We start from the raw sequence: 21,590 nt of genomic DNA, 5'->3' as shown, positions 1-21,590 counted from the left end.
TTGACTTAAAGGGGAAGTTAGGATTCACGGTAGCACTTTACCATAAGGTTCCATTTGTTAAGGGTTTCTAAAAGGGGTTATAATTACATTCTTAACGATTATTTAATAGGGCGGCAGGTAACCTAGTGGATAGAGAGTTGGGCCAGTAACTGAAAGAGAGGTAAGTGAGGCTGGTAGCCTAGTGGTTAGAGGGTTGGACCAGTAACTGAAAGAGAGGGAAGGGAGGTAGGTAACCTAGGGGTTAGAGGGTTGGGCCAGTAACTGACAGAGAGGGAAGGGAGGTAGGTAACCTAGTGGTTAGAGGGTTGGGCCAGTAACTGACAGAGAGGGGATGGAGGTAGGTAGCCTAGTGGTTAGAGGGTTGGACCAGTAACTGACAGAGAGGGAAGGGAGGTAGGTAGCCTAGTGGTTAGAGGGTTGGACCAGTAACTGAAAGAGAGGGAAGGGAGGTAGGTAACCTAGTGGTTAGAGGGTTGGACCAGTAACTGAAAGAGAGGGAAGGGAGGTAGGTAGCCTAGTGGTTAGAGGGTTGGACCAGTAACTGAAAGAGAGGGAAGGGAGGTAGGTAGCCTAGTGGTTAGAGGGTTGGACCAGTAACTGACAGAGGGGGGAGGGAGGTAGGTAGCCTAGTGGTTAGAGGGTTGGGCCAGTAACTGAAAGAGAGGGAAGGGAGGTAGGTAGCCTAGTGGTTAGAGGGTTGGACCAGTAACTGACAGAGAGGGGAGGGAGGTAGGTAGGTAGCCTAGTGGTTAGAGGGTTGGGCCAGTAACTGACAGAGAGGGAAGGGAGGTAGGTAGCCTAGTGGTTAGAGGGTTGGACCAGTAACTGACAGAGAGGGGAGGGAGGTAGGTAGCCTAGTGGTTAGAGGGTTGGGCCAGTAACTGAAAGAGAGGGAAGGGAGGTAGGTAGCCTAGTGGTTAGAGGGTTGGACCAGTAACTGACAGAGAGGGGAGGGAGGTTGGTAACCTAGTGGTTAGAGGGTTGGACCAGTAACTGACAGAGAGGGAAGGGAGGTAGGTAGCCTAGTGGTTAGAGGGTTGGACCAGTAACTGACAGAGAGGGAAGGGAGGTAGGTAGCCTAGTGGTTAGAGGGTTGGACCAGTAACTGACAGAGAGGGGAGGGAGGTAGGTAGCCTAGTGGTTAGAGGGTTGGACCAGTAACTGACAGAGAGGGAAGGGAGGTAGGTAGCCTAGTGGTTAGAGGGTTGGACCAGTAACTGACAGAGAGGGGAGGGAGGTAGGTAGCCTAGTGGTTAGAGGGTTGGGCCAGTAACTGAAAGAGAGGGAAGGGAGGTAGGTAGCCTAGTGGTTAGAGGGTTGGACCAGTAACTGACAGAGAGGGGAGGGAGGTTGGTAACCTAGTGGTTAGAGGGTTGGACCAGTAACTGACAGAGAGGGGAGGCAGGTAGGTAGCCTAGTGGTTAGAGGGTTGGACCAGTAACTGACAGAGAGGGGAGGGAGGTTGGTAACCTAGTGGTTAGAGGGTTGGACCAGTAACTGACAGAGAGGGGAGGCAGGTAGGTAGCCTAGTGGTTAGAGGGTTGGACCAGTAACTGACAGAGAGGGGAGGCAGGTAGACTAGTGGTTAGAGGGTTGGGCCAGTAACTGAAAGAGAGAGAAGGGAGGTAGGTAGCCTAGTGGTTAGAGGGTTGGACCAGTAACTGAAAGAGAGGGAAGGGAGGTTGGTAACCTAGTGGTTAGAGGGTTGGACCAGTAACTGACAGAGAGGGAAGGGAGGCAGGTTTTCATGACTCATCTTGACCCACCACTTCTCTGTAATAGTCCAAGTATGTTGAACGCTCTGGTGTGAAATGGTAAACGTAATATCTTTGGTTGAGGAAACAGTGGAGGAGGTGTCCTCTCACAACGTTTATATGTTTTGATCTTCATACCCACCATTCATTGCATGAACATGTTGAAATAACATAGCTGGATCTGCTCTCATGAATGCAGTGATGGGAACCCTGCCTGTAAGTATGTCTAAACTCTGAGTGAACTCTCAAATCATCTATAAATGATTTACCTACACGTATAACTTCTAAAAGTATACCTTATTTTAAAGTGACAGTCCTATAAATATTTTTAACTGAGTTGTCAACATTTCTAAGTGGAGAAAGTGCCAATCCACCAAGTCATTAACAATTATTTTTATTAACCTTTATTTAACTAGAACAAGTCAGTTTAAAGAACAAACTCTTATTTTCAATGACGGCCTAGGAACAGTGGGTTACCTGCCTTGTTCAGGGGCAGAACGACAGAGTTGTACCTTGTCAGCTCGGGGATTTGAATTTGCAACCTTGCGCGGTTACTAGCCCAACGCTCTAACCACTTGGCTACCTACCTCCCTCCCCTCTCTGTCAGTTACTGGTCCAACCCTCTAACCACTAGGCTACCTACCTCCCTTCCCTCTCTTTCAGTTACTAGCCCAACGCTCTAACCACTTGGCTACCTACCTCCCTTCCCTCTCTTTCAGTTACTGGCCCAACCCTCTAACCACTAGGCTACCTACCTCCCTTCCCTCTCTTTCAGTTACTGGCCCAACCCTCTAACCACTTGGCTACCTACCTCCCTTCCCTCTCTTTCAGTTACTGGCCCAACCCTCTAACCACTAGGCTACCTACCTCCCTTCCCTCTCTTTCAGTTACTGGCCCAACCCTCTAACCACTAGGTTACCTACCTCCCTTCCCTCTCTTTAAGTTACTGGCCCAACCCTCTAACCACTAGGTTACCTACCTCCCTTCCCTCTCTGTCAGTTACTGGTCCAACCCTCTAACCACTAGGCTACCTACCTCCCTTCCCTCTCTTTCAGTTACTGGCCCAACGCTCTAACCCCTAGGCTACCTACCTCCCTTCCCTCTCTGTCAGTTACTTGCCCAACCCTCTAACCACTAGGCTACCTACCTCCCTTCCCTCTCTTTCAGTTACTGGCCCAACCCTCTAACCCCTAGGCTACCTACCTCCCTTCCCTCTCTGTCAGTTACTGGCCCAACCCTCTAACCACTTGGCTACCTACCTCCCTTCCCTCTCTTTCAGTTACTGGCCCAACGCTCTAACCCCTAGGCTACCTACCTCCCTTCCCTCTCTGTCAGTTACTTGCCCATCCCTCTAACCACTAGGCTACCTACCTCCCTTCCCTCTCTTTCAGTTACTGGCCCAACCCTCTAACCACTTGGCTACCTACCTCCCTTCCCTCTCTTTCAGTTACTAGCCCAACCCTCTAACCACTAGGTTACCAACCTCCCTTCCCTCTCTGTCAGTTACTGGCCCAACTCTCTAACCACTAGGCTACCTACCTCCCTTCCCTCTCTTTCAGTTACTAGCCCAACGCTCTAACCCCTAGGCTACCTACCAACATGTATAACGGATGACCATTTTATTAACGAGTTAGGACTACTAATATTTATAACTTCTAAAAAAAAATACTGGAAACTTTCTGGCCATTTTATTAATGAGTTGCAAACATTTATAACAGCATATAATCTCCTCAAGCATTTAATACATAATAAGAATACAATGTAATAAGGATACATTGGGAAAACATGTTAATTGTAGTGACTCAAATCTGTAGCCTATCATTGGTATAGTGCGTAGTCTAGCTAATTCAGAGGGGTTATTTATCACCCCTTTTTAATATTACAAGTCAGAATAGAAATTGACAACTGATTAACTATTTACAATATAACATGTTTCTTTTCTTGTTAAGCATTTTCCCATCCTGGAGTCTGAGACCGTATGGCAATCTGTGAGAGAGAAGAGGAATTGATGACAACGTAGCATAAACACTCTAGCTATACAAAACTATACTATCACCGTTATCATCATTTATACCATTTAGGTTTAGCTAGTCATGTTATCCACTGCTAGCTAATAATAATAATAGCTAGCTAGTGTTTAACATTACTTGCTAACACTAATAGCTAGCTACCACAGATTAAAGGGGTTAGCTATTTATCAAAATAATACACTAGGTAGTTAGCTAGCTAGTATGTGTTATTCTTAAAATTGGAACCAATAGTGTGCTGACAAAGGAGGCTAACTAGCTAACTTACCAGCTACCTAGTTAGAGACAAAAAGTTAGATAACTAGCTCAGTTCAAAAGTTAGATAGCTAGCTAGCTAGCGTGCTAATCCAAAAAAGCTAGCTAAACAACTTGCATGGAAATTCTGTCATGTCGATATTAACTAGCTAGCTGGCAGCTAAAGTTTGTCAGCTAGCTAGCGAACCTAACGAGCCAGCAAACATGTTTTACTTAGCTAGCTAACTATATCATGCCAAAATGTCACGCCTGCTCCCACTCACCCTGTCTGGCGCCCAAGGGCCAGGCTGCCCTTCATTACTCACACCTGTCACCATCATTACGCGCAACAGCGCTCATTGGACTCATCTGGACTCCTTCCCTTTGTTGTTTGCCCCGTCTATAACTGTCTGCTCCCCCATTTGCTCCCTGTGTCAGCATTAACGTCGTTATGTGTTCATGTTCAGATGCTGTCCTGTCCTGTTCCATGTCCAGATATATCATTAAATGTTCACTCCCTTTACTTGCTTCTCGTCTCCAGCGTCGATTCTTACACCCAAGAGTATCTTGTACTAAATCGTACAGCAGAATTTCTATATAAAAAAAATACATTTGAGGTTTTACCTAATGCTAGCTAGCTAAAGTTGACTAGCTAACTAGGACAGAGGTGCTAGCTAACATGAGCTAGTTAGCTACTTAGCTAGCTGAGCAGCCGGCTAAATAATTCAGCAGAACTTCCGGAACCAGCGAACCACACCAATAATATGACTTGAGATCTTCAGATGAGGCCTTTATTCCTGGAATAAATAAGTGTACCAATGCATCGTCTGGGTTTCAAACGTGGGGCATCATGGGAGTTGACCATTGGTCTGAAAACAAAACCATTTCTTCTCGTGGTACAGAGCAATGCATCACACCCCAAAAAGTGAGAAAATAACAATTGTTTAACTATGCATTTAAGTGTTCAATATCATACGCATTTGTAAGTGCATTTATAAATGCTTAATAGCTGGAGGTAAAATAGTGGCTCACTATTTGGCAAGCACTGACTGGCTATCTCACTATTTGGCAAGCACTGACTGGCTATCTCACTATTTGGCAAGCACTGACTGGCTATCTCACTATTTGGCAAGCACTGACTGGCTATCTCACTATTTGGCAAGCACTGACTGGCTATCGAACTAGTTTGACCTATTTATTATAACCCATATATTAAATCGTTTCTAATGCATTTACAAATGATAAAATAACCGCTAATAACAAAATTACAAACCCTTTATAAACCATTTACAAACGGAACATTATAGTGAAGTGTTACCTGATTCGCTCCAGGGTTCGGTGTAGTCGTAAAATCGATTCAGAAAGGTCTTTTAAACAGTACATGTTAGCAAGGCCATACAAGTGGAAGTTACATAAATTATCAGGTATAAAACAATCAAAAACAGGATATGAGACATATGAGCTGAGGCGACGCCAGCGGCACATGACAATACAATACACAGTACGCAGTACAGTATGTCATCACAACACGACACACATTCACTGTCCTCATACACATTCTAGACAACCATCATGGACTTGGGCCAGACACTTGGAAGTGGTAGTCCCTTCCCTGAAATAGCATGCATCACTACAAATAGAAACAAATACGAAATAGACAAAATACGAAATAGACAAAATACGAAATAGACACACAAACAAACAAAAACGTACCATTATATGTTCAAGTAGAGAATCTATTGCCACAATGTTGTCAAAGTACGTTCTGTTGGAGAAAGAGAGAGAATGATAAACTAAGGCTATTGATGATTGATAAGGGTATGATTGATAAGAGTATATATGATTGATTAGGGTATTGATGATTGATAAGGGTATTGATGATTGATAAGGGTAATGATGATTGATAAGAGTAATGATGATTGATAAGGGTATTGATGATTGATAAGGGCAATGATGATTGATAAGGGTAATGCTGATTGATAAGGGTAATGGTGTTTGATAAGGGTAATGGTGATTGATAAGGGTAATGGTGATTGATAAGGGTAATGGTGATTGATAAGGGTGTTGATGATAAGGGTAATGCTGATTGATAAGGGTAATGCTGATTGATAAGGGTAATGCTGATTGATAAGGGTAATGATGATTGATAAGGGTAATGATGATTGATAAGGGTAATGATGATTGATAAGGGTAATGGTGATTGATAAGGGTAATGGTGATTGATAAGGGTAATGATGATTGATAAGGGTGTTGATAATAAGGGTATAGATGATTGATAAGGGTAATGGTGATTGATAAGGGTAATGGTGATTGATAAGGGTAATGATGATTGATAAGGGTGTTGATAATAAGGATATAGATGATTGATAAGGGTATTATTTACGTACAGACAAAGAATCTTAATTTGACCCTTTTTATCGCAGGAGGAAAATAATCCTCCAGCAGGAGGATTTGAATGAATATTAAATATTTACAATCCTTGCCAGGGGGCAGCTGGAGGCGGTGTTTGTAGGCTATACAAAACAGGACCGTACCTACATTGTACCTTAAACTGGGTATAAATACTACAGATTCGGTTCCAACAGGCCCGGTCCCAACTCATTGGAATGCCCCCACCCCATGACCCAAACAGCAATTTGTACAATTTATACCTGTCCAATAGCTCACGAGTGGCGCAGCGGTCTAAGGCACTGCATCTCAGTGCTTGAGGCGTCACTACAGACAACCTGGTTCGAATCCGGGATGTATCTCGAAAGGCCGTGATTGGGAGTCCCATAGTGCGGCGCACAATTGTCCCAGCGTCGTCCGGGTTTGGCCGGTGTAGGCAGTCATTGTAAATAAGACTTTGTTCTTAACTGACTTGCCTAGTTAAATAAAGGTTAACTATGGTGGTCCTGACAGCGCTTTAAAAAAAGCATCAGGGCCAGGGGGTATTAATCTCTCTTGTCTATCCGTGATTGGACGTTGCACACTGTCTGCCTATTACATGCACTGGAATTACGCGCCTCTTTCGAAGCATGAAGCTGGATGACGGTTCATTGATTTGTGCAGTACACTGACAGTGATTTAATAGGCTAGTTAGTGGACTAGAACTACTGAAATAGGGGCTGTCAACTGAGCCAGACATTCACATCCAAATGTTTTAGATCGAACCCTGCTTTCTGAATTTTTAAACGGATATTAATTCCCATCTCTGTCGTGTGAATCGAGTGGCATGTGTGGTGCGCCTTAGACTGGTAGTTTCCCCTCTCTACCTGTATGTTGGAACAAACGTATTTCCGTGCACTTATAATGTTTAGAAATAATAGTTGATCAAACATTTCAAGCTGAACGTTCTTATCTGTTCCATCAGACTCGTTGCGTTTATAGCTTACGCTGGGTGTAACCGACGTGAAATGGCTAGCTAGTTAGCGGTGGTGCGCGCTAATAGCGTTTCAATCGGTGATGTCACTCGCTCTGGGACCTTGAAGTAGTTGTTCCCCTTGCTCTGCAAGGGCCGTGGCTTTTGTGGCGCAAATGGGTAACGATGCTTCGAGGGTGGCTGTTGTCGATGTGTGCAGAGGGTCCCTGGTTCAAGGCGAGGAGAGGGACTATACTGCAGGCAATGTTCAGACTGCAGGTCCACTGGGCGTCAGTTCAAGTAGCCAATACAGGTTACAGCGCGTTTCGTGTGAATTCTTATGTGAATTATAATAAATGTACATATTTGTAAAGATGTATTTTTCTCTAGGGACAAATCTATTATTTTATTATACTGTATGTTCAAGGCAAGAGATGAACAGAATAAATTATAAATGGCATCAGCGTTTGTGTGGTCCAGTGTTTACAGCTGCTGAGCCAGGCACACATTATGCCAGAGTCGGCATGAGTTTGATTCCAGTCCATTGCCCTTGGACTCCCCCTCCCTCCCCCCACTGGTCCATCTCTTCAATAAAAGCTCCTAAATTGCAAAAAGAGTGGTACTGCCCTACTTCCTCAAAAATACCTTTAAGAAAGAATAGTAAAAGGCTTGTATAATATAATGATCATACAGTGTGATGACGATATAGGCTAATCCTAATAATATGCCATTTAGCAGTGGAAGGATTTAGTCCTAATAACATGCCATTTAGCAGTGGGAGGATTTAGTCCTAATAATATGCAATTCAGCAGTGGGAGGATTTAGTCCTAATAATATGCAATTTAGCAGTGGGAGGATTTAGTCCTAATAATACGCCATTTAGCAGTGGGAGGATTTAGTCCTAATAATATGCCATTTAGCAGTGGGAGGATTTAGTCCTAATAATATGCAATTTAGCAGTGGGAGGATTTAGTCCTAATAATACGCCATTTAGCAGTGGGAGGATTTAGTCCTAATAACATGCCATTTAGCAGTGGGAGGATTTAGTCCTAATAATATACAATTTAGTAGTGGAAGGATTTAGTCCTAATAATATGCCATTTAGCAGTGGGCGGATTTAGTCCTAATAATATGCCATTTAGCAGTGGGAGGATTTAGTCCTAATAATATACCATTTAGTAGTGGGAGGATTTAGTCCTAATAATTTACCATTTAGCAGTGGAAGGATTTAGTCCTAATAACATGCCATTTAGCAGTGGGAGGATTTAGTCCTAATAATATACAATTTAGTAGTGGAAGGATTTAGTCCTAATAATATGCCATTTAGCAGTGGGAGGATTTAGTCCTAATAATATGCCATTTAGTAGTGGGAGGATTTAGTCCTAATAATATGCAATTTAGCAGTGGGAGGATTTAGTCCTAATAATACGCCATTTAGCAGTGGGAGGATTTAGTCCTAATAATATGCCATTTAGCAGTGGGAGGATTTAGTCCTAATAATATGCAATTTAGCAGTGGGAGGATTTAGTCCTAATAATACGCCATTTAGCAGTGGGAGGATTTAGTCCTAATAACATGCCATTTAGCAGTGGGAGGATTTAGTCCTAATAATATACAATTTAGTAGTGGAAGGATTTAGTCCTAATAATATGCCATTTAGCAGTGGGCGGATTTAGTCCTAATAATATGCCATTTAGCAGTGGGAGGATTTAGTCCTAATAATATACCATTTAGTAGTGGGAGGATGTAGTCCTAATAATTTACCATTTAGCAGTGGAAGGATTTAGTCCTAATAACATGCCATTTAGCAGTGGGAGGACTTAGTCCTAATAATATACAATTTAGTAGTGGAAGGATTTAGTCCTAATAATATGCCATTTAGCAGTGGGAGGATTTAGTCCTAATAATATGCCATTTAGCAGTGGGAGGATTTAGTCCTAATAATATACCATTTAGTAGTGGGAGGATTTAGTCCTAATAATTTACCATTTAGCAGTGGAAGGATTTAGTCCTAATAATATACCATTTAGCAGTGGGAGGATTTAGTCCTAATAATATACCATTTAGTAGTGGGAGGATTTAGTCCTAATAATATGCCATTTAGCAGTGGGAGGATTTAGTCCTAATAATATACAATTTAGTAGTGGGAGGATTTAGTCCTAATAATATGCCATTTAGCAGTGGGAGGATTTAGTCCTAATTATATACCATTTAGCAGTGGAAGGATTTAGTCCTAATAATATACCATTTAACAGTGGGAGGATTTAGTCCTAATAATATACCATTTAACAGTGGGAGGATTTAGTCCTAATTATATACCATTTAGCAGTGGAAGGATTTAGTCCTAATAATATACCATTTAGTAGTGGGAGGATTTAGTCCTAATAATTTACCATTTAGTAGTGGAAGGATTTAGTCCTAATAATATACCATTTAGCAGTGGAAGGATTTAGCCCTAATAATATGTCATTTAGCAGTAGGAGGATTGTAACATTAACACATGGTTGCAGCAAAGTGCCAGATTCTCGAATGATAATGACCAAATTATTATCTCATGATTAAAGAGACAGGGTTGGCATGAATTGCAGGAGTGGGGATAGTGAAACCAGCTGTTCGACAAGCTGTTCAATCAGCTGTCAATCAACTGATGGCCCAAAATCAGCTCATCAACTCAGCCAGGGAAACACAAACAGTAACCTTTTCATAGGTTTTCACACCTTTCCTTATGTGACAATGGATAGGCTAGCAGGTAGCCTACAGAATGTAGCCTATTGGAATATCATCAAATAAAATGGGGGCCTTTTGTAACCCTTGATGACACTAGAGTATTGCCAGCTGATGTTAAACCATCCAATACGAGCTAAATTCACACACAACAGATCTCAATAGCAACCATTATTGGTTACCTCATTTACCGCTCCCTAAAAGATGATGTCGGTGTTTTACCGCTCCCTAGGATGTCGGTGTTTTACCGCTCCCTAGGATGTCGGTGTTTTACCGCTCCCTAGGATGTCGGTGTTTTACCGCTCCCTAGGATGTCGGTGTTTTACCGCTCGCTAGGATGTCGGTGTTTTACCGCTCCCTAGGATGTCGGTGTTTTACCGCTCCCTAGGATGTCGGTGTTTTACCGCTCCCTAGGATGTCGGTGTTTTACCGCTCCCTAGGATGTCGGTGTTACCTCTTAGTCCTGCTTGCAACCAAATCCTTTCAAGATATGTTGGCCGTCTGGTTGGTAATATCATCGGAAACAACTTTTTGAACAGACCAAGAGTGGATTTATCTATTTTGACAAGCATTCCGTACAATTGAAATAAAGCATTTACTCTGTTTCATGTTTCATCATTTTTTTTAAATCATGGGCTTTGATGAACCATTGCTATAGCCTACTGCAGAGCTGCATGTTGGGAGAGACTTGACACTTGTATGTCGTAGCCTAGTGGAGACCAATATATACATTGTGTTATTAAGCTATATAAAACAATGTGTAGGGCTGCATTTCAGAAACACTTTGTACATTTAAATGTTGCAGTAATTCGACCTAGGCAAATCAAATCTAGAGTCGGCTTTCTATTTCGCAACAAAGCCTCCTTCACTCACGCCGCCAAACTTATCCTCGTAAAACTGACTATCCTACCGATCCTCGACTTCGGCGATGTCATCTACAAAATAGCTTCCAATACTCTACTCAGCAAACTGGATGCAGTTTATCACAGTGCCATCCGTTTTGTTACTAAAGCACCTTATAGCACCCACCACTGCGACCTGTATGCCCTAGTCGGCTGGCCCTCGCTACATGTTCGTCGTCAGACCCACTGGCTCCAGGTCATCTACAAGGCTATGCTAGGTAAAGTGCCGCCTTATCTCAGTTCACTGGTCACGATGGCTACACCCACCCGTAGCACGCGCTCCAGCATGTGTATCTCACTGATCATCCCTAAAGCCAAAACCTCATTTGGACGCCTTTCCTTCCAGTTCTCTGCTGCCTGCGACTGGAACGAATTGCAAAAATCTCTGAAGTTGGAGACTTTTATCTCCCTCAACAACTTTAAACATCTGCTATCCGAGCAGCTAACCGATCGCTGCAGCTGTACATAGTCCATCGGTATATAGCCCACCCAATTTACCTACCTCACCCCCCATACTGCTTTTATTTATTTACTTTTCTGCTCTTTTGCACACCAGTATCTCTACTTGCACATGATCATCTGATGATTTATCACTCCAGTGTTAATCTGCTAAATTGTAATTATTCAATTTATTTCCTACCTCCTCATGCCTTTTGCACACATTGTATATAGATTCTCTTTTTTCTACCATGTTATTGACTTGTTTATTGTTTACTCCATGTGTAACTCTGTGTTGTTGTCTGTTCACACTGCTATGCTTTATCTTGGCCAGGTCGCAGTTGCAAATGAGAACTTGTTCTCAACTAGCCTACCTGGTTAAATAAAGGTGAAATAAAAATTTTAAAAATAGGCCTAGCGTTTGAGCAAGTGAGAAACAGGATGATTTTGATATCAAGCCCTGATCCCAATGACTCAACTGCCCCCCCCGCCCCCCCGCCCCGCATGGAGAGAGAAAGACAACTGCTCATTTTGCAGCAGCAGGAAAATGATCCGCGACAAAAAGAGTGATCAAGTTAAAATCCGACATCTGTACATGTGCCTGCTACTAACAAGACAGAAGTGGCACTTACTTTGACACATCTAGTAGGAAAAGTCATTGAGACAGACTTACTTTGACACATCTGGTAGGAAGTCATTGAGACAGACTTACTTTGACACATCTGGTAGGAAGTCATTGAGACAGACTTACTTTGACACATCTGGCAGGAAGTCATTGAGTTCGGTCTGTTTGGCTAGGCCTCTGCACACCTGGCGATACAAAAACAACACGTCAGATATTCAGCTTTCAAACTAACGTCAAGGATCTTACGCTAACAGTTAATTAGCACTTTTGTTTATGTGTCAACAGCAGGATTACAGCGTGAGCGAGAGAGGGGGGGGGAGAAAGAGGGAGAGAGAGAGTGATAGAGGGGGGGAGAAAGAGGGAGAGACAGAGCGAGAGAGGGGGGGGGAGAAAGAGGGAGAGACAGAGCGAGAGAAGGGGGGGAGAAAGAGGGAGAGACAGTGCGAGAGAGAAAGAGAGAGAGAGAGAGAGAGAGAGAGAGACAGAGAGAGAGAGAGAGACAGAGCGAGAGAGAGACAGAGCGAGAGAGAGAGAGAGAGAGAGAGAGAGAGAGAGAGAGACAGAGAGAGAGAGAGAGACAGAGAGAGAGAGAGAGACAGAGCGAGAGAGAGACAGAGCGAGAGAGAGAGAGAGAGAGAGAGAGAGACAGAGCGAGAGAGAGAGAGAGAGAGAGAGAGAGAGAGAGAGAGAGAGAGAGAGAGCGAGACAGAGAGCGAGAGAGACAGAGCGAGAGAAGGGGGGAGAGAGAGAGAGAGAGAGAGAGAGAGAGAGAGAGAGAGAGAGAGAGAGAGAGAGAGAGAGAGACAGAGAGAGAGAGAGAGAGAGAGAGAGAGGGAGAGAGACAGAGAGAGAGAGAGAGGGAGAGAGAGAGAGGGAGAGAGAGAGGGAGAGAGAGAGAGAGAGAGAGAGAGGGAGAGAGAGAGAGAGAGAGAGAGAGAGAGAGACAGAGAGAGAGAGAGAGAGAGAGAGGGAGAGAGAGAGAGAGACAGAGACAGAGCGAGAGAGAGAGAGAGAGAGGGAGAGAGAGAGACAGAGAGAGAGAGAGAGAGAGAGAGAGAGAGAGAGAGAGAGAGGGAGAGAGAGAGAGAGAGAGGGAGAGAGAGAGAGAGAGGGAGAGAGAGAGAGACAGAGCGAGAGAGAGAGAGAGAGAGACAGAGAGAGAGAGAGAGAGAGAGAGAGAGAGAGAGAGAGAGAGAGAGACAGAGAGAGAGAGAGAGAGAGAGAGAGAGAGAGAGAGAAAGAGAGAGAGACACAGAGCGAGAGAGAGACACAGAGCGAGAGAGAGACACAGAGCGAGAGAGGGGGGGGGGAAAGAGGGAGAGACAGAGCGAGAGAAGGGGGGAGAGAGAGAAACACCATTGCCTTAAATCAGTGCAGACTGCTGTAACAAAATGGTGTATTTGTGGACGGACAGAAACGTGAGAGAAACCCACTGTGACCCAGGATGCGTTGGGACACTGTACTTTTCCCACGTAGGTACAAACCACAAGGCTCCACAGGTCATAATGACGTCCCTTGGGGTCAAGTGTAAAAAGGCTTTAGGGTTGATTAGACTGAGACCTACCGGTAAAACCCAGTCACAGGGGAGTTCTGCTTCATTGATTAGACTGAGACCTACCGGTAAACCCCAGTCACAGGGGAGTTCTGCTTCACACAAACTACACCAGGAGAACACAACCCGGGACAAACATACACACACACATATGCAATTGTACTATGAGCGTTATTTGAGCCAATGAAGTATTGAAACACAACAGTAGGTTATCGTGTTGACGGCAGACACAACCCTATCCCAATGACTACATGCTACCAACCCTATCCCAATGACTACATGCTACCAACCCTATCCCAATGACTACATGCTACCAACCCTATCCCAATGACTACATGCTACCAACCCTATCCCAATGACTACATGCTACCAACCCTATCCCAATGACTACATGCTACCAACCCTATCCCAATGACTACATGCTACCAACCCTATCCCAATGACTACATGCTACCAACCCTATCCCAATGACTACATGCTACCAACCCTATCCCAATGACTACATGCTACCAACCCTATCCCAATGACTACATGCTACCAACCCTATCCCAATGACTACATGCTACCAACCCTATCCCAATGACTACATGCTACCAACCCTATCCCAATGACTACATGCTACCAACCCTATCCCAATGACTACATGCTACCAACCCTATCCCAATGACTACATGCTACCAACCCTATCCCAATGACTACATGCTACCAACCCTATCCCAATGACTACATGCTACCAACCCTATCCCAATGACTACATGCTACCAACCCTATCCCAATGACTACATGCTACCAACCCTATCCCAATGACTACATGCTACCAACCCTATCCCAATGACTACATGCTACCAACCCTATCCCAATGACTACATGCTACTAATAAAGCATTTATCAAGAGTGTGTTATAAAGCATTTATCAAGAGTGTGTTTTAAAGCATTAGTCAAGTGTGTTACCAGGCATTTATCAAGAATGTGTTATCAAAGCAATTGTAACCAAATACACCTGAGACATCACATACGGAAACTTTTCTTTAACTGTCCGATGAACAAAACCAAGTTCAATAATCCAATGCTCACCTGTACTTGGTGAATAGCTACAGATGCCCATGCTAAACTCGCCGTTGCAACCTTAAAAGGAAAGAAAAGAAGAGAAAATCATTTGTATTTATTTATTTGAAAAAGGGACAATGCACATCAATTAACATTTCTGTAAATGTTCCAGATTTAGCCAGCTGGCTAGTTTTTATCTGTAGTCCCTGGGGCAGATAGATTAAAAACACATAGCATCATCAACATTTAGCATTTCATTTATTTTTTATTTAAAAAAAATAAAAGTCCCAAGTTCCAGAAGCAAGAAGTAAAAAACTAATTACAGTAAAATAAAAAAAATAAAAGGAAACATGTTTTTGAAATTTGACAGTAGGGATATTTATTAATATACACATAAAGCAAACTATCACATGAATATGGGTAACGTTTATCATATAACGAGTATTGTTAGTAACCCATGTGTTTCCTCATCCTTTATCCAACCTAATGCCCTCTCTGAATAACGCCTGCGACGTAATATCCCAGTAGGCAAAACTAGTTGAAAAGATGTCATTACGACGAGAACACGTTGACGTACTTATAATGTCCTTACAACCATCTTGTCCCACTGGGTAATCTAATACTTAAACCCCTCAGTGCCTGCCATCTATTCATGTCTCTGATTGGCTCATTAGCAGCTAATAGCAAAGTCTTCAGGGACTAACTACTGCTCACCTTATTAACTAAAGGAAAGGGGGGGATAACTAATCAGTTGTACAACTGAATGCATTCAACTGAAATGTGTCTTTCGCATTTAACCCCTCTGAATCAGAGAAGTGCGGGGGGCTGCCTTAATCGACATCCACGTCTTCGGGCGCCCGGGGAACAGTGGGTTTAACAGCCTTGTTCAGGGGCAGAACGGCAGATTTTTACCTCGTCGGCACGGGGATTCGAACCAGCAACCTTTTGGTTACTGGCTCAACTTTCTAACCACTAGGCTACCTTACAAAACTTTGGTCTGATCCTCAGGGACTCACTACTGCTCTCTTTATGACCTCCTAATGGCGCTATTACAGGAAGGCATTGCCTAGCCCTCGACAGTCATACGCTCTGTTCACACAGACAGGCTTGGTGTGTTCGTGTTTGTGTCTGTGCATGTATGCCTGCGTGTGTTCGTGTTAGTGTGTCTGTGTGTTCATGTGTGCCTGCGTGTGTTCGTGTTAGTGTGCCTGTGTGTTCATGTGTGCCTGCGTGTGTTCGTGTTAGTGTGTCTGTGCATGTATGCCTGCGTGTGTTCGTGTTAGTGTGTCTGTGTGTTCATGTGTGCCTGCGTGTGTTCGTGTTAGTGTGTCTGTGTGTTCATGTGTGCCTGCGTGTGTTCGTGTTAGTGTGTCTGTGTGTTCATGTGTGCCTGCGTGTGTTCGTGTTAGTGTGTCTGTGTGTTCATGTGTGCCTGCGTGTGTTCGTGTTAGTGTGTCTGTGTGTTCATGTACCTCCTGGTTGCTGGTATCGAAGGGCTCGTTGCCCCGGTGCCGATGCAGCTCCAGGATAGCTATGAGGTCACCGATGGAAGTGAGGATGGGGAGGCACAGGACAGAGTGAACATGGATCCCTGAGTCTGAGTCCTGACCTGTGCCTTCTGGGAAACGCTGGTCCTGTTGAGAGAGAGAGAGAGAGAGAGAGAGAGAGAGAGAGAGAGAGAGAGAGAGAGAGAGACAGAGAGAGAGAGAGACAGAGAGAGAGACAGAGAGAGAGACAGAGAGAGAGACAGAGAGAGAGAGACAGAGAGAGAGAGACAGAGAGAGAGAGACAGAGAGAGAGAGAGAGAGAGAGACAGAGAGAGAGAGAGAGAGAGAGAGAGAGAGAGAGAGAGAGAGAGAGAGAGAGAGAGAGAGAGAGAGAGAGAGAGAGAGAGAGAGAGAGAGAGAGAGAGAGAGAGAGAGAGAGAGAGAGAGAGAGAGAGAGAGAGAGAGAGAGAGAGATTAGAATCCAAAGGTCAAGGGTTAAGGGGCATGTGTTAAAGGGTGGTGAGGATGAGAAGGTAAAGGTAAGAGTGAGTCTGAATCCCTGAATATCCTGCACACACACAGAGGTCAGGGGTTATGAGGTCAAAGCATCTGAAATATAACCAAATACTTTGGAACGTTGATTTATCCTGCATTAATTAGGGTTAGGGTTTTTAGGTTAGTTATGTATATTTATAATACTCTGAATCTCAGCCCTGTGATGTCCTCTACTAACAGCGTTTAGGGTTAGGTATATTTATAATACTCTGAATCTCACCCCTGTGATGTCCTCTACTAATAGCGTTTAGGGTTAGGTATATTTATAACATGTTGAATCTCAGCCCTGTGATGTCCTCTACTAACAGCGTTTAGGGTTAGGTATATTTATAACATGTTGAGTCTCAGCCCTGTGATGTCCTCTACTAACAGCGTTTAGGGTTAGGTATATTTATAACATGTTGAATCTCAGCCCTGTGATGTCCTCTACTAACAGTGTTTAGAGTTAGGTATATTTATAACATGTTGAGTCTCAGCCCTGTGATGTCCTCTACTAACAGCGTTTAGGGTTAGGTATATTTATAATACTCTGAATCTCAGCCCTGTGATGTCCTCTACTAACAGTGTTTAGGGTTAGGTATATTTATAACATGTTGAGTCTCAGCCCTGTGATGTCCTCTACTAACAGCGTTTAGGGTTAGGTATATTTATAACATGTTGAATCTCAGCCCTGTGATGTCCTCTACTAACAGCGTTTAGGGTTAGGTATATTTATAATACTCTGAATCTCAGCCCTGTGATGTCCTCTACTAACAGTGTTTAGGGTTAGGTATATTTATAATACTCTGAATCTCAGCCCTGTGATGTCCTCTACTAACAGCGTTTAGGGTTAGGTATATTTATAATACTCTGAATCTCAGCCCTGTGATGTCCTCTACTAACAGCGTTTAGGGTTAGGTATATTTATAACATGTTGAGTCTCAGCCCTGTGATGTCCTCTACTAACAGCGTTTAGGGTTAGGTATATTTATAACATGTTGAATCTCAGCCCTGTGATGTCCTCTACTAACAGTGTTTAGGGTTAGGTATATTTATAACATGTTGAGTCTCAGCCCTGTGATGTCCTCTACTAACAGCGTTTAGGGTTAGGTATATTTATAACATGTTGAGTCTCAGCCCTGTGATGTCCTCTACTAACAGCGTTTAGGGTTAGGTATATTTATAATACTCTGAATCTCAGCCCTGTGATGTCCTCTACTAACAGTGTTTAGGGTTAGGTATATTTATAATACTCTGAATCTCAGCCCTGTGATGTCCTCTACTAACAGCGTTTAGGGTTAGGTATATTTATAATACTCTGAATCTCAGCCCTGTGATGTCCTCTACTAACAGCGTTTAGGGTTAGGTATATTTATAACATGTTGAGTCTCAGCCCTGTGATGTCCTCTACTAACAGCGTTTAGGGTTAGGTATATTTATAACATGTTGAATCTCAGCCCTGTGATGTCCTCTACTAACAGCGTTTAGGGTTAGGTATATTTATAACATGTTGAATCTCAGCCCTGTGATGTCCTCTACTAACAGCGTTTAGGGTTAGGTATATTTATAACATGTTGAATCTCAGCCCTGTGATGTCCTCTACTAACAGCGTTTAGGGTTAGGTATATTTATAACATGTTGAATCTCAGCCCTGTGATGTCCTCTACTAACAGCGTTTAGGGTTAGGTATATTTATAACATGTTGAGTCTCAGCCCTGTGATGTCCTCTACTAACAGCGTTTAGGGTTAGGTATATTTATAACATGTTGAATCTCAGCCCTGTGATGTCCTCTACTAACAGCGTTTAGGGTTAGGTATATTTATAACATGTTGAATCTCAGCCCTGTGATGTCCTCTACTAACAGCGTTTAGGGTTAGGTATATTTATAACATGTTGAGTCTCAGCCCTGTGATGTCCTCTACTAACAGCGTTTAGGGTTAGGTATATTTATAACATGTTGAATCTCAGCCCTGTGATGTCCTCTACTAACAGCGTTTAGGGTTAGGTATATTTATAACATGTTGAATCTCAGCCCTGTGATGTCCTCTACTAACAGCGTTTAGGGTTAGGTATATTTATAACATGTTGAATCTCAGCCCTGTGATGTCCTCTACTAACAGCGTTTAGGGTTAGGTATATTTATAACATGTTGAATCTCAGCCCTGTGATGTCCTCTACTAACAGTGTTTAGGGTTAGGTATATTTATAACATGTTGAATCTCAGCCCTGTGATGTCCTCTACTAACAGTGTTTAGGGTTAGGTATATTTATAACATGTTGAATCTCACCCCTGTGATGTCCTCTACTAACAGCGTTTAGGGTTAGGTATATTTATAACATGTTGAATCTCAGCCCTGTGATGTCCTCTACTAACAGCGTTTAGGGTTAGGTATATTTATAATACTCTGAATCTCAGCCCTGTGATGTCCTCTACTAACAGCGTTTAGGGTTAGGTATATTTATAATACTCTGAATCTCAGCCCTGTGATGTCCTCTACTAACAGTGTTTAGGGTTAGGTATATTTATAACATGTTGAATCTCAGCCCTGTGATGTCCTCTACTAATAGTGTTTAGGGTTAGGTATATTTATAACATGTTGAGTCTCAGCCCTGTGATGTCCTCTACTAACAGCGTTTAGGGTTAGGTATATTTATAACATGTTGAATCTCAGCCCTGTGATGTCCTCTACTAACAGTGTTTAGGGTTAGGTATATTTATAACATGTTGAGTCTCAGCCCTGTGATGTCCTCTACTAACAGCGTTTAGGGTTAGGTATATTTATAATACTCTGAATCTCAGCCCTGTGATGTCCTCTACTAACAGTGTTTAGGGTTAGGTATATTTATAACATGTTGAGTCTCAGCCCTGTGATGTCCTCTACTAACAGCGTTTAGGGTTAGGTATATTTATAACATGTTGAATCTCAGCCCTGTGATGTCCTCTACTAACAGCGTTTAGGGTTAGGTATATTTATAATACTCTGAATCTCAGCCCTGTGATGTCCTCTACTAACAGCGTTTAGGGTTAGGTATATTTATAATACTCTGAATCTCAGCCCTGTGATGTCCTCTACTAACAGCGTTTAGGGTTAGGTATATTTATAATACTCTGAATCTCAGCCCTGTGATGTCCTCTACTAACAGCGTTTAGGGTTAGGTATATTTATAACATGTTGAATCTCAGCCCTGTGATGTCCTCTACTAACAGCGTTTAGGGTTAGGTATATTTATAACATGTTGAATCTCAGCCCTGTGATGTCCTCTACTAACAGTGTTTAGGGTTAGGTATATTTATAACATGTTGAGTCTCAGCCCTGTGATGTCCTCTACTAACAGTGTTTAGGGTTAGGTATATTTATAACATGTTGAGTCTCAGCCCTGTGATGTCCTCTACTAACAGCGTTTAGGGTTAGGTATATTTATAATACTCTGAATCTCAGCCCTGTGATGTCCTCTACTAACAGTGTTTAGGGTTAGGTATATTTATAACATGTTGAGTCTCAGCCCTGTGATGTCCTCTACTAACAGCGTTTAGGGTTAGGTATATTTATAACATGTTGAATCTCAGCCCTGTGATGTCCTCTACTAACAGCGTTTAGGGTTAGGTATATTTATAACATGTTGAATCTCAGCCCTGTGATGTCCTCTACTAACAGTGTTTAGGGTTAGGTATATTTATAATACTCTGAATCTCAGCCCTGTGATGTCCTCTACTAACAGCGTTTAGGGTTAGGTATATTTATAATACTCTGAATCTCAGCTCCCCTGTGATGTCCTCTACTAACAGCGTTTAGGGTTGTATATTTATAACATGTTGAATCTCAGCCCTGTGATGTCCTCTACTAACAGCGTTTAGGGTTAGGTATATTTATAACATGTTGATCTCAGCCCTGTGATGTCCTCTACTAACAGCGTTTAGGGTTAGGTATATTTATAACATGTTGAATCTCAGCCCTGTGATGTCCTCTACTAACAGCGTTTAGGGTTAGGTATATTTATAACATGTTGAATCTCAGCCCTGTGATGTCCTCTACTAACAGCGTTTAGGGTTAGGTATATTTATAACATGTTGATCTCACCCTGTGATGTCCTCTACAACAGCGTTTAGGGTTAGGTATATTTATAACTGTTGAATCTCAGCCCTGTGATGTCCTCTACTAACAGCGTTTAGGGTTAGGTATATTTATAACAGTTGAATCTCACCCTGTGATGTCCTCTACTAACAGCGTTTAGGGTTAGGTATATTTATAACATGTTGAATCTCAGCCCTGTGATGTCCTCTACTACAGCGTTTAGGGTTAGGTATATTTATAAACATGTTGAATCTCAGCCCTGTGATGTCCTCTACTAACAGTGTTTAGGGTTAGGTATATTTATAACATGTTGAATCTCAGCCCGGTGATGTCCTCTACTAACAGTGTTTAGGTTAGGTATATTTATAACATGTTGAATCTCAGCCCTGTGATGTCCTCTACAACAGCGTTTAGGGTTAGGTATATTTATAACATGTTGAATCTCAGCCCTGTGATGTCCTCTACTAACAGCGTTTAGGGTTAGGTATATTTATAATACTTGAATCTCAGCCCTGTGATGTCCTCTACTAACAGCGTTTAGGGTTAGGTATATTTATAATACTTGAATCTCACCCCTGTGATGTCCTCTACTAACAGTTTGTTAGGGTTAGTTATATTTATACATGTTGAATCTCAGCCCTGTGATGTCCTCTAAAAGTGTTTAGGTTAGTATATTTATAACATGTTGAATCTCGCCCTGTGATGTCCTCTCTAACAGCGTTTAGGGTTAGGTATATTATAACATGTTGATCTCAGCCCTGTGATGTCCCTACTAACAGTGTTTAGGTTAGGTATATTTATAACATGTTGATCTCAGCCCTGTGATGTCCTCTACTAACAGCGTTTAGGGTT

At 42.8% G+C, this 21,590-nt stretch overlaps 1 protein-coding gene across 1 annotated transcript in view; it reads right to left on the bottom strand.

Annotated features, from left to right (window-relative positions):
* LOC120029365 (cAMP and cAMP-inhibited cGMP 3',5'-cyclic phosphodiesterase 10A-like) overlaps nt 1–21,590 on the bottom strand; it is a 112,643-nt gene that overhangs the window by 50,492 nt on the left and 40,561 nt on the right. The window contains exons 3-6 of the mRNA XM_038974593.1: nt 16,116–16,277; nt 14,671–14,721; nt 12,171–12,229; nt 5,729–5,780 (exon numbers count right to left, since the gene is read on the bottom strand). Of these exons, the coding sequence (XP_038830521.1) occupies nt 5,729–5,780; nt 12,171–12,229; nt 14,671–14,721; nt 16,116–16,277 (324 nt within the window). The remainder of the gene's footprint in view (nt 1–5,728; nt 5,781–12,170; nt 12,230–14,670; nt 14,722–16,115; nt 16,278–21,590) is intronic.

The sequence above is a fragment of the Salvelinus namaycush genome, chromosome 35 (genome assembly GCF_016432855.1).
Source record: "Salvelinus namaycush isolate Seneca chromosome 35, SaNama_1.0, whole genome shotgun sequence".
In the NCBI taxonomy this organism is placed as follows: domain Eukaryota; kingdom Metazoa; phylum Chordata; class Actinopteri; order Salmoniformes; family Salmonidae; genus Salvelinus; species Salvelinus namaycush.
Note: the sequence above shows the minus strand (reverse complement) of the source record. Positions and strands in the feature narration are given on the sequence as shown.